The sequence below is a fragment of the Rhea americana genome, unplaced genomic scaffold (genome assembly GCF_003343005.1).
Source record: "Rhea americana isolate MKP2758 unplaced genomic scaffold, rheAme1 scaffold_135, whole genome shotgun sequence".
Lineage (NCBI taxonomy): Eukaryota > Metazoa > Chordata > Aves > Rheiformes > Rheidae > Rhea > Rhea americana.
In genome coordinates, this window is record NW_028185428.1 from 686,941 (window position 1) to 699,192 (window position 12,252).

The 12,252-nt window shown below is 57.7% G+C and overlaps 1 protein-coding gene across 12 annotated transcripts in view; it reads right to left on the bottom strand.

The window, feature by feature from the left end:
* Nucleotides 1-877: 877 nt before the first annotated feature.
* ABLIM3 (actin binding LIM protein family member 3) overlaps nt 878-12,252 on the bottom strand; it is a 63,879-nt gene continuing 52,504 nt past the window's right edge. For 4 of the 12 annotated variants that reach the window (XR_014894943.1, XR_014894942.1, XR_014894941.1 and 1 more), the window contains 12 exons: nt 11,108-11,137; nt 10,277-10,406; nt 9,262-9,360; nt 7,615-7,665; nt 5,681-5,815; nt 5,344-5,408; nt 4,994-5,141; nt 4,403-4,432; nt 3,735-3,793; nt 3,069-3,129; nt 1,589-2,288; nt 878-1,048 (listed from right to left, as the gene is read on the bottom strand). Coding sequence is in view for 3 of the 12 variants with exons in the window: in XM_085298062.1 (XP_085154188.1) it covers nt 935-1,048; nt 1,589-1,669; nt 2,281-2,288; nt 3,069-3,129; nt 3,735-3,793; nt 4,403-4,432; nt 4,994-5,141; nt 5,344-5,408; nt 5,681-5,815; nt 7,615-7,665; nt 9,262-9,360; nt 10,277-10,406; nt 11,108-11,137 (1,011 nt within the window). In the remaining 9 variants the exon portion in view is untranslated. Of the gene's footprint in view, nt 1,049-1,588; nt 2,289-3,068; nt 3,130-3,734; nt 3,794-4,402; nt 4,433-4,993; nt 5,142-5,343; nt 5,409-5,680; nt 5,816-7,614; nt 7,666-8,773; nt 8,857-9,261; nt 9,361-10,276; nt 10,407-11,107; nt 11,138-12,252 lie in introns of those variants that run through there. The other 8 variants (XM_085298062.1, XR_014894944.1, XR_014894949.1 and 5 more) reach the window with 8 other exon arrangements.

Below are 12,252 nucleotides of genomic sequence, written 5' to 3' on the forward strand. Positions count from 1 at the left end.
AGGAGAAACGGGCTCCTTGGCAACACCGAGTCTGCAGGGAAAGCCAGCAGCTTGCAGGGCCTGGGACTGCACTTTGGGGTTGCACACGTGTCCCCATGGAGGTCCCTGCCACTGYTCCTTTCCAGGTGTGCCCCCTGCACTGGGGAGGGCAATAAACACCAGGGAGCCCATGATGGGATCCTCTTTTTCTGCAAACATATGCAGAACATTTTCCAAACCCACAAGTAAATACACAGACCAGCTGGGTGAAGGACAAGGGGGGGACAGCCCTTTCCCCTCCCCCCCCCAATTTCTGTAGCAGCCCAAAGGCAGGTTTGCAACCCCTATGCAGCTCCAAAGCATGGGGCCATGGGAGGCTGGGRCCCCCACTGGGCTTGGTTGTCGTTGAGGTCTTTTTGGCCATTTTGTGGGGATCAGGACCGGACCCTCACCAGCCTGGGGAGGGGGGAAATGGAGGAAGTAGCCCCTGGCAGAGGGCTGTCATGGCCCTGCTGTCACCCATCCCTGGGGACACAGCACTGCAGCATCTCGGCCAGCAGCTATCTGTGAATCTTGCCCCTCCTGCAGCTGGAGCATGCTTCTCAGGACAATATTTTGGAGAAAATCCTCTCCCTTGGCATGGAACAGTAGCAGTGAGACACTAAGTGCTTAAGGCTCACATGGCTTTAGCTCCTGGAAAATGCCAAGGGTTGATACAGACTCAGGATGCCCTCCCTGCAAAAGGAAAGACCTCCACCCCAGTCTCCCAAAGGGCATTTTGGGGTCAAAAAGAAAAAGAAACAGCAAAAAAATTATCTGTGAGACTCCAATTCACTCTCAGGGGTGCAGAGGGTGCCTCTGTCATGTCCAGCATTGAGAATCATACAGAGCTGCAATATAGAGATCTTTCTATGTATATATTTATAGGTATGTATATATTTATAGTGCACTGCATTTAAAACAGCCGGGCCTGCTTCTTCAGCTCATTCCTCTTCCACAGGGCCAGGCGGTCGAACTCGGCCATGGTCATGCCGAAGATCTGGTAGAACTCCTCCTGGGAGAGGTGGCGCTGGGGAGAGAGGAGCTGGTTGGCTGGAGATAGGTGCTTATGAGGCTAGAGTTTTTTTTTTTTTTTTTTTTTTTTGGGGGGGGGGGGGGAAGGAGGGGGTCAGGGACTTCGGGAGCGAGGGCTGGGTGCTGGGACCTCAGGAGGCGTGGGCCGGGAGCTGAGCCCTGCAGCTACAGCGAGGTGGGAGGGTGTACGAGGGAGCTGGTGGCGTGCCATCCTGGCTGGGTGCTGGCAGGGCTGCATGGGGGTACTGCAGCCCTAAGCAGTGCTAAYGACAGAGAACAGGAGCTTCCTGGCTCTCTCTTACTCCAGGTGAATGCACTCGCGCTGCAGGCACTGGTAGCAGTGGCTCTGCCCCACATGCAGAGCCACAGGGCCACAGCACCAGTGCGCTGGCACAAGTGTGCTCCTAGGGAGCTGCTGAGGATGCTCCTCCCACGAGGACAAGCAGCATGAGTAAGTGCCTTGCAGATCCATGGGGCTTGCTGGGGTGAGCCACAGGTAGGCAATATTCTCCCTAGTGGAAAAGGCTCCCCTCACCTCTAACCGAGTTCTGTCCACATCTTTGGGCAGCTGGTTCCTCCCCCTTGTCTTCACCAGGAGCAGCTCGTAGGGGTATATCTACATGGAGAAACAAAGACCACAGGCTAGCTCTGGAGCTAGAAAAGCACATCAGCAAGGTGCTCCAGGAAGTTCTGAGGCTACGGGGCCACCAGGGCAAAGGCTACTCCCAGAGCATTTCGTAGCGSTTTGCTGGCACAGCTGCCTACCAGGGCTTGAACAGTGCATGGCTCAGATGGGGATTAGCTTGTAGGGTGGCTATAATCCACCGCCTCTTTTGAACCACCTTGGTGGTTCTTGAATGGCAGCCTGAAGGTCTTCTGCTTACTCTGTAAAGTCAGGAATGATCCAGAGATATGCATGAGTTAGAGCTGAGCAGGGAACAGCCAGCTCAGCCACCCCTCTCTGCTTCTTCACCAGGGTGACAGTTCTGCTCTGCAAAGAGTTTGGGACCCTGGCAGGAGGGGAAGGACTCTGGTCCAAGTCTCATGGTCCCAGGATGGGGCTGTCTGGTGGGGGGCTTGGAAAAATGGAGGAGAATGAAGCTTCCCTCACAACAGAATCTGGAGACACAGGGGAGCTTCTCTGGGCCATCTTCTGGGTGGCACTTGGGTATCTTCAGATGGTAACTGCTCCTTGGAGCAGGGACTCTACCAGCAGTGGCCTCTTACCTTGTACTCTGTAGGGAGAGAGAAAAGACAAGAGAGAGAGASATGAGCCACTCTGGTGCTTCCTTTGCCAGGATCCCTTCCCTAGAGCTTCAGAGACACTGGCTTGTTCCTCTAGCCTGACCCCGTTTTCTGGAGCTGCATGCTGCAGGGTAGGTGACCTCAGGGTATCTGGCTTCATGCCCTGCTGAGGCGCCATCCCCTTCGATCACGGAGCAAGATGGCCTGAGAGAGCAACAGGGTAGTGGACCTTGGCACCCTCCTTGGTACTGGCTCTGGGGAGGCCTGTGCAGTGCAGAGTGTTGGGAGGGCTTGCTTGAACAGGACCAAAATAGGCCTGGCTTAACCCGTCACTGGAGCAGAGCCTGAGTAGAAAACTTCACGCAACTCACTCACACCYAGGAACTGTGCCTGGCTCCACTGGCAGTGGCTGGGCAGACAGGTGGGGAATGAGGGGGGAAATGAAGCCCCCAGAGACACTGCGGGACTCAGCCAGGGTTGGCTGGGGCCTGGATCTGCTGGGGTGAGTCTTGGGAGGACCCACCACCACTGTGCCCTTTCTGTAGAAATGGATCAGACCTCAGAAATGGTTTCAATTACACTCCTAGGAAACTAGGCTGCTACAGAGCAGCAAGGCCATCTCCCTTCTGCCTTTTGAGGGGGCTGGCAGCGATTTTCCCGCTGTGGGAGACTCCCCCAAAGCCCATACTCCCGAGTCCTGGGCAGGAGGGCTCTGTCCCTCTGCAGAACCTCCCCTGCCCTGGCAACTCCCCAGCCCTCTGCTAGCTTACCTCGCATTCCCCAGTTGACGGCATTCGTGCTGTCGTAGTGGAAAAGCTCAGCGCTGGGAGGCTGCAAGGCAGATACGTGGAAGAAGGGAGTGAGTAAGAGGAGGTCCCCTCCAGACACTCAGTACATCTGCAGTGCCTGCACCTGGGCATCCCTCAGTGTCCCTGAAGCGGAAAGGCATCCACCACCCCAAAGCAAGACCTTCTCCCCAAACTTAGCAATAAGAAAAAAGGCACGAGGAGGGGAAGTGATAAGCCCAGGTCACACAGAGGCAAGACAGGGTCTCCTGACCTCCCCAGCAGTCACTGCCCCAGGGTATAAAGCAAAGCCCCCCTGTTGGAAAACAACATCAGTGTCCCTCTGAAATGTGACCTGCAGGGCAGGGGAAAAGATCTGCCATTCAAGGCAGGCACCCGTCTCTTGCGTATTGCCTGGTTCCCAGTAGGGATTATTTTGGGTTGGCACAAAACAGGAGTGAAAGTAGGGGTGCAGAGAAGATGAGGAGCAGGATACCCTGATCCTGAAAGGTGCTGGGGGGAACACAGGGAGCTTTGAGGAGCCCTAGGGAGAAGGACAACTGGAGGGATGAYGTGTGCAGGAATGTCTGGTGGAAGCAGACCAAAGCACCGCTTCACGGCAGCAGCAGGGCACAGGCAGGAGGAGCTTACCCTGTGCAGCCCGTTCCTCCTGTAGGCAGGGAGGGAGGCTGACTTAGAAATGAGGGGATCTGAAAAGAAATCATCAACGTGCATAAATGAAAACATTTATGCAGGGCCTGGCCCCACACCACAGGACAGCACCCACCCAGCTGACCCTCCCCCTGTGCTCACACATCCCCTCTCTTAACAGCTCTCCTCACATCCTTGCTCAGGTCCTTCCCCACGTGGCAAATACATGGTCTTTTGCCCCTAAATGACCTACTCACAATCTGTTTGCCTTTCCAGCTATTGCCCTATCCCTACCCATTTCTGAACTCACCTGCTCTGTCTCATCTCCATCTTATTTCTAGCCTAGATTTCCACTCTCTTCCCCTCCTCCCCAAGCTGAAATTTCTTTCTCCAAAATCCCTCTTCCATGGCAGCCCTCCCTTCTTACCCTTCACCTAACAGGTAACCAGGCCYTTCTCAATCTCCTCCTCTCTTGGTTTCTCAGACTCTGTCCTCTCCTGGCTCTGCTCCCAGTGCTATACTGATCCCTCCCTTTCAAGGAGGTCTTTCTCTCTCCACTTCTTCCCTGCTGGTTCCAGAATCTTCTCCAACATCTGTGATGTCAAACTCTGGTMCCTGCTGCCACATGGGACCAGATGCAGAAGGGCCATGAGGGATCACGGACTCACCACTGTCAGCCAGGTAGTGTGTYCGGGGAGCTGCAAGGAGAGCAGAGCAATGGATCAGAGGGGGAGAAGTGCCCTGCACTGCGCAGAGCTCCCCATCAGCCCAAGACCCCTGCAGATGCTTCTTAGGAGATTTGGGAGCTCAGCCCTGGTGACACAGCAGAGCATCTGCCCAGGCATCCTTGAATAGCCCCAGCTCAGTGAAGGCACATGCACCATGAGGAAGGAGAGCACAGAGGGGGCACAGGCAGCTGTGCTTGCTGCCATGCTCTCAGCTTCTCCAGGCACCCCCTGCAGTCCCAATGAGAGCGGAGCTGCACGCCTGCGGTGCTGCGTGGTGACAGCATTGCAAATGAGGAAAGGGGCTGGGGCCAGCCAGTAGGTCTGGGGTGCCGGGCTCCCTGGGGTAAGGACAGAGCCCTCCAGGGAGGAAAAGAGCTGCTTGAGGCCAAGCCTGGAGTCCAGCCCACCTCTCCCACCCACCCCTTCCAGTCCTGTATCTTTCCCCTCCAATTCCCACAGAGGCTCGGTCCCTGCTAAGGCRAGGTGGATGGGTGCTACAGCACAGAAGTCAGGGGCTGCTGTCATCCTTACAGCCRTTCAGGGAGCCATCGTAGCCAGCCGTGTGAAGGGCTTCCCTGCTGCTGGCTGAGCTGCGAGGAGGCGTCCAGGGGTCCGTGTAAGAGTTGGACYGAGCCTTCATCTCCTCTCTCAGGATCAGCCTGCCGATGCCACTCTGGATCTGAGCACCAAGAAAAAGCTGCTTTGACCATCTCYTTTAATGGCACTGTCCCCTCCCTGCCAGCCCATGTGTCACAGGAGGGCACAGCACTTCCCAGCACAGGCTCATCAAATCCCATCTRCTTCCCCTTGCCCAGAGCCAGGATGGTGGTGGTGGCTCAGCACGGGGCCTTCGAGGTGTCCATGAGGAGAGCGTCACTCACCTTGTGCATCCCCCGCTCATATCCGTCCTCCTCGCCTCCTGATGAGAACCTCCGGGCCCGGGGCGCTGCAAAGAGACACACAGCGTGCTCAGATGGAGGCAAAGGTGGTGGCAAGCGGGGAGCAGACAGTCCCCAGTTGGACAAGGACAGCAAGTTCCCAAGGGTTGCTAGGATTTTAGGGTGACTCTGGCAGGATCTCTGCAACTCCTCCTTCTTAAGCCCACTCTKGGGTCCAGGAACAGCATGAAGGTCTCAGGGAAGTTTCTCCCCAGACGTGGCTGCTGTGGGGGCAGGAATTGGTTTCCCAAGTTCACCACTGCTGCGGCTGGGCCATTACCTTTGGGGGACCCTTGGAAGGACCAGTACTCTGACTCCGAGTGGTAGTACGGGTCCGGGGAGTAGGCAGGGCTGTACTTGGATGACTGTGTGATGTCTTCGCTGGTTTTGCTTTTTGTGGCTGCAGGGAGGTTGTCTGCAAAAGGAGTGCGGAGAGCTGTAACAAGGACACCTTATCCCTCTGGCAGGACTAGCAAAGATCCACCGTGCGATAAAGGTTAATCCTCTTCCCTCCCCTCTCCCCACCACCTGGCAGAAATTTGTCTGGGACAGCATGGAGCAGAGCTGGAAATAATCTATTTTCAAACTGCTGGGCAGCTCTTGGAGATAAGGAGGCAGAAGTAGCTGGTGGGGACAGTCACAAACATAGGTCTCTTGCCGGTGTGGCTGGAAAGAGACCCAAATGGCTCATAGCCCAAGGCCCACAGCACCAAGTCAAGCTCTGTGTCCTACATAGCTCTTGCCCCTACCCCAGGCACCAGTGCCCTTAGTGTCCCTATGCCTGTGACCTGTGCCCCTAGGGATGGCCTGTCACCAAGAGAYGGCAATAACTGCACAGGCATCCGAGTGGGACTCCAGAGGGAAGGGAAGGAGGAAGGCACATTCCCTGTGGAGAAGGGGATCTCAACAGGTTGTTGCCAGGCGAAGGCTGAGGCRGGCTATGTAGCAGGAGGGAACGAAGGTGCCAGCCCCAGCAGCTCCATCTCAGACRGGGGCTTGGCTCTCCCAGGGCAAATCCAGAGCTGTGCACGGCCGCAGGCCAGGATCCTCCGCATCCTCTGCCAAACCTCCGTGGCACGYGCAGGAAACCCAGCAGTGATTCCTGCTCCTCGGGACGGTGCAGTACCCTGCCCTGTCCCTGCGGCAGCTGCCCTCGGTGGCTGCCCTGCACCCCGCTGCCAGGCAGGGGCATCCCGGGGGTGGCAGGAGTTGGGCATTTGGCAGGGGCAGGGAGGTGCAGGCAGAGAGCCACTCCGACACCTCAGGCCCTCGCTCCCAGCGCAAGGTCAGCACAGGGGAAYTGGCAGCTACTTACAGCAGTGGGTGCAGCCAGCCGGCGGGACATTAGGGGAGGTGGGCAGGTGGGAAAGGAGGGCCCACAGAGAGAGAGAGAAAGGAGACAGAGTTATTGCTTCGTGGGGGAAGCTCCTCTCCCCCCCTGCACGAACACAAGCCAGGGAGAGTACAAGCCAGCCCGCTGAGAAAGGCCCAGGCCAACACCAAACAGCCCTGTGCCTGCGCCCTCCCCACCCCTCAACCTCCCCCCTTCAGGGCCTATTTCAGTCTGGAACATCTGTCCAGGAGTGGAGGTGATTTTTTCCTATGGTTCCATGTGAAACTGCARTTTACTTTCTTCACCCCATTCCTGAGGCTGCTCTGACTCCTGGCCTCACCAAGCAGTGGCCACCCTCATCCCTACTCCCATCAACCTCAGTGGCCTCGTGCCCTCCCGCGGCTCTCCTAGCCCTGTCCCCCGTGCTTCCCCTCTCTGCTCCCTGGCTGCAGCCCTCCACATCCCTCTTCTGATAACCCTGGGCAAGAGCATCCCTTGCTGTCACCTCTTTCAGCCGTTCCTCACACCAGGGATGAATTTTAAAAGTTGCCATTTCTTTTTTTGGGGGGGGGGAGAGGGCTTAAGCTTGTGCTTCACTGCCTAGAGGAGAGGTAGGAGCACCCCCCCCACACACGCCCCCAAACCCAGGCTCTCAGCCTTCTCCCTGCTCACATCCGCCACCACGTCCTGCTGACTCCTGCCTCCCCAAGCAATGCCACCCCCGCCCCCCTGCACGGTCCGATCTCACACCCTCACACCCCTGCCGGCCCCACTTCRGCTCGGGCAGATCAAAACCCACGCTGTTTCTCTAGGCTCACRACCAGTGCTCTGCCCAGCTTTCCCAACAAACTAGAAATCTGTGAGAAGAAGGCAGACTATACCGTGTCGTTTATAGATGGGGGGTTTCCGGTAGATGTTACTCTCCCCGGCAGCTGGTGGAAGAAAGAAAGAAAGAAAGAAAGGGAAGAAAGAAGGAAAGAAGGAAGGAAGGTGAGGTCAGTATGAGTTTGCTGAGCGCAGACAGGACAGAGGTCCTGCAGGAGATGCTCTGCCCACATCACGTTTCCACCACACTCGACTGCCTCCAGGTCCAGGTGTCCTACACCGAGCGCAGAGCTGGGCCAGGGCCAGGCTGGCTCAGAAGATGGCAGTGAGGAACGTGGCCCCTCGGGGCTCAGAGCCTCAGCGCTGGGGGGGGAGGCAAGGAAACCCTGCGGGGCAGCGGCGTGCGCACAGAGGACATGCAGCGAGCGCCCGAGTGTCAGCATGCACCTCAGGGTGGCAGACACTTCTCCTCCTGGCCCTGCTCATGGCTCTCCTCTCGGACCAAGGGGCCAGGGAGGAGAGGGAGAGGGTGCAGCTATAAACCACTGGCTCTGCCCTGGGCAGGCACCACAGCTCTTTCTGGCATAGTTTCTTGGGGGGTGTCAGAGCCTAGAAGAACCATCCACGATCTACCTGAGGGCAAAATAAAATTAGCCAAAGCCTCTTTCTGCAGTAGAGAGAGAAAAGAGCGAGCTGGGAGGAGAAAGCAACCTGGAGCCTTGCAGTGAGGCTACTGCCCCCACGCAGATGCCAAGCAGCTGAGCTGACGGAGCAGCGAGGGGGCCATCCATAAACGATCGACTGTCAGCAGGAGGGCAGGCCAGGCTGGGCAGTGGGGCCAAGCCCTGACGGGGACGGGTGGGAGCGGGGGACTGAAATGGGGAACCTCAGGTTGTCCTCCTGGCTGGTAGTCATGATGCTATCCCAGGGTATCGGCTATACGGGGGGGTCCCACCCAACTTTGGTGCAGCAGAGTGCCTTGGAGGAGGGAAGGGGCAGTGGAAAGTGCCTATAGCAGAGCAGGGACCAGCGTGTGTGGCTCGGGGCTAGCACGTGCCTTGGGCTGCCACAGGACATGGAGGGTCCCTCCTCTGCCCCCCCCGTGCACACTGAGGGGTGGCTGCACCTGCTTCCCTCCCGCCTCTCCGCCCTTTACCCACTCCATCCCCTGTCCCCGTGGACTCTGTGTGGCTGGGAGAGGGTGGTGGCCCTTACCTGGTGGCCCCCTGCAATCCCTGCAGAAGGGGAGCAGCCATCTGGCAAGCCCAGAAGACTCTGGGGGGAGGGAGCGGCGGGCCCTAGGGGGAGTATAAAATAATCATCTGTAAAGGATGGGTGTGGAAAGGCTGCTGGCAGACAAACTTCACCTCGTGATCCTGGGGGAGAGGCGGAGAGGGGGCAGGCTCTCCGCAGGGGACTTGTCTGTGTGGGAGTGGAGGAAGGTCAGGGAGGGGAGGAAGAGGGACATTGCAAGGATCAAGCAGACTCTGGAAGGCTCTGGGACCTCTGGGTGGTGATGGGGAGGGAGGAGAGTTCAAGCTGCAGGTCCTGTTTATGGATGGCCTCTACCAGGGGGTAGATCCTGCTGCCAGCTGGCTCTAGGCAGGCGGTGGAGCTACGCATGCGACACACGGGGAACAGCACATGCAGGCATGCGACAGACACGGTGCTTCCCCACAGGGCCGTGGTGCTCCAGAGCCTACCTGGAATGTGGAAATGCTTGGGCGCTTGGTATGAGGTTGGAGTAGATGACCTCACATCTAACTGGCTATAGTAGGGGGAGCTGCGCCCACTTTCTGTGCCTACGTGGTGCCGAGCAGAAGCAGCCATAAGTGACCGAGAGAGAGAACAAGAGGCAGAAGAAAACAGGTGTTAAATGCAGCAGTGTTAGAAGAGCAGGGAACTACCCAAGTGGTGGGCGAGATGGAGATATGTGTCAGGCCATGGTCCAGGACACGGTGTGATGGAATTAGGGGAGATTTGCTGCATTCTCTAAATGAAGATGGGATGCAGAGGAAGCCCTGCGGGTGGATGCTGTTATAAGGCAGTGGATTCCCCCACCATTCATGAGGGGAAGGCCAAACACACTGCAATTGGAGGCAAAGCGAAGGGCCCTTCGCTGAGCAACACAGGAATGTCTCCAGGGAAGCAGGACCTCCAGACTTACTGACCTCAGATATTCTTGTCTGTTCCTCCCCAGCTCTGGATGTCAGGACACGTGGAACAGACACACTCTGCTTCCKCCCCGCATGTGCTCCGGGGGTATGCTCACGTGCATGTGCATAAAGACCCCTTGCAGCACTGGCTGGGCACAAGCACTCCTGTGCATCCATCCTCCCAGAGTTACCAACCCAGTTGAGGGGCCTTCTGTCCTCCAGACTTTGCTGGATCTTTAGAGTCACCTCCCTCCCTGTCCCATTGTCCACAAGCCCTAGCTCAGGTCTGGGACAGGACAAGGCCTCCTTCGCCTCTCCTCACTGCTTGCAAGGTTAGATCAGCAGAACTGGAGGATATACCCTGCTGTCAGCCACTGCCCAGAGCTCCTGATTCTGCTGGTCTCGAGGAACCCAGTAGGCAGCCTGCGTCCTTGGCTCAGCTGGCTTAACCAGGGCACAGACTACGGTACTCCCCTGGGAGAAGTGGGGGATAGCTGGCTGAGCCCACCACCACTGGGCATCTGAGCTTGGCTCAGCCTGAGGGTGCAGCCAATATCCTTACCTGAGCGGTAGAAATGGTGTGGGGATCTTGGGATGGTGGGTGACATGCCCTGGCGACTGTAGGTGGGAGAGTCGATGTAGCCAGGGCTGGAGGCTCGCCTCTGCCGGATGTCAATGCTTTCGTAGATGTCCTAGGGGCAGGACAAGGTGTGGAATAGAAGGTTGGGGTTAGAGCAAGTGCCAGGCTGACAGGAGAGAGGGGGTGTTGGATGGAGGCTGGGAGGTGCCAGCAATGGCAAGACTAGCGCCTTGCAGGCCCTCTCCTTCAAAGGAGTGTCCCACGGCTGAGGAGCCCAGCGTTCCTAGCAGCCCYGAGGGTGCAAGGTCTCAGGTGTGACATGCTGGGCAGCATGCACATATCTATCCTTGATGGGCTGCAGGAGAAATCCATGCTGCTCTTTCCACCTGCCACCTCTTCCTCCTGGGCAGCGCTCMCCCACTAGTACACTCAGCAAGCCCAGAGCCTGTGGCCAGGCGATGCATGTCTGGCTAGACTATTTCCCTCCTTTATTGCCTGGAGACCACCCTTTCCCCACTGAGCTTGTTCCCAATTACAAGCATCCCCCTCTATGGCACAGAAACCACCCACAGGGCTGCTCTGCCACGGAGCAGTGCTGCTCTTCCCCACAGATGGGAGCAGCCCTCTTGGACGAGGGCTCCCCTGTCTCTACCACCTAACCAGTGACCAGCAGAGCCCCTGCCTCTGCATGACACACTGGTCCTGGGGCATGAGACGCCCTGCTTACAGCAAGAGGGATGCAGCAGTGCGGCTGAATTACCCTCCTTGCTGTCAGCTGCAGCCAACCCCACCGGGAGCACTGAGGGCTGTTACCTGAGAGTAAGGGGACAGGGCTCCCAGGGACTGCAGGCAGCAGGAGGCAGAGGGGAGAGAGAGAGAGACGGCATGTGATTAACAGGAGCGGTGACAGGCCAGGGTCACGGAGCAGCTCATTTTCCCCACATTACAGCCTCATTACTTAGTGAAAAATACAGCCTCATTACAGCTGTCAGGCACCGAGGGTGGCTGGTAGGACAGCAGGCTCCAGCAGTGGGTGATAAATAATAGCTTGTCCCCACCTCCACTGCTCAGGGTTTGGGCTGGGGCTCAGCCAGGCTCCGCTGCTCAGCAGGCTCTGCTCTAAGAGAAATGCCCAGCAAAGGCAACCACAGCCCCCCGCCAGCCATCGGCACTCCCAGCTCTGGATCCCACCTGCCTGCATATGCCCTTAACCTCCATCGAGGCCCAGGAAGCTGGAGGGAGCTCTCTTCTCTCCCCACCACGCAGGGCATCACCAACCGTTAAACACATCAACCCTTTTAGCAGCGGCACAGTAGAGTCCAACGCCAGAAGAGGCAGCAGTGGGCCCTCCCTAGCCTGTGCCTCCTTGCAGGTGCTCCTCCACAAGCTGTGCCCATGCCCTCCAGCCTCGGTGGCACTGTCATTAGGTATGTGACAGGAAGCAGGGCTTCTGACAAGCCTTGGTACTGCAGCAGTAAGGGATGTTGCTGCTGGCCATTACAAAAGCCTTCTCCAGGACCACCTCAATGGGCCAAAATCCTGCCCTTAGGGCCCCTGATCTCTGAGAGCTGTGCAGACCCCCTGTTCTCATTGCCTTGGTGAAATCACCCAACARCCCCCACCTGCCCTGGGAAGTGGAGCAGAGAAGCCTCATGCTTAGTGCTGCTTTGGCATCATCTCATAAAATGCTTTGCAATAAGGCACTGACTGAGTCCATTTCCCTAGCTCCAGGGCCAGCACCCGGCATGGGSATCCATGATGGGGCCGGGCAGCCTGGGCTAGCCCCTCTTCTCCCTCCAGCTATGGAGCAGTAGGCACCTTGCATGCAGGTCACAGGATGCTGAACTTCTTGGAGCCAGGTTTTGAGCTGAGCCTTTGGGCTCGCACAAAGGCACCCTGCTGGCGATACGGCTCCTCCATCCTGGAGGGGTGTGTGCTTCTGCCGTGGTCTAGGCTGC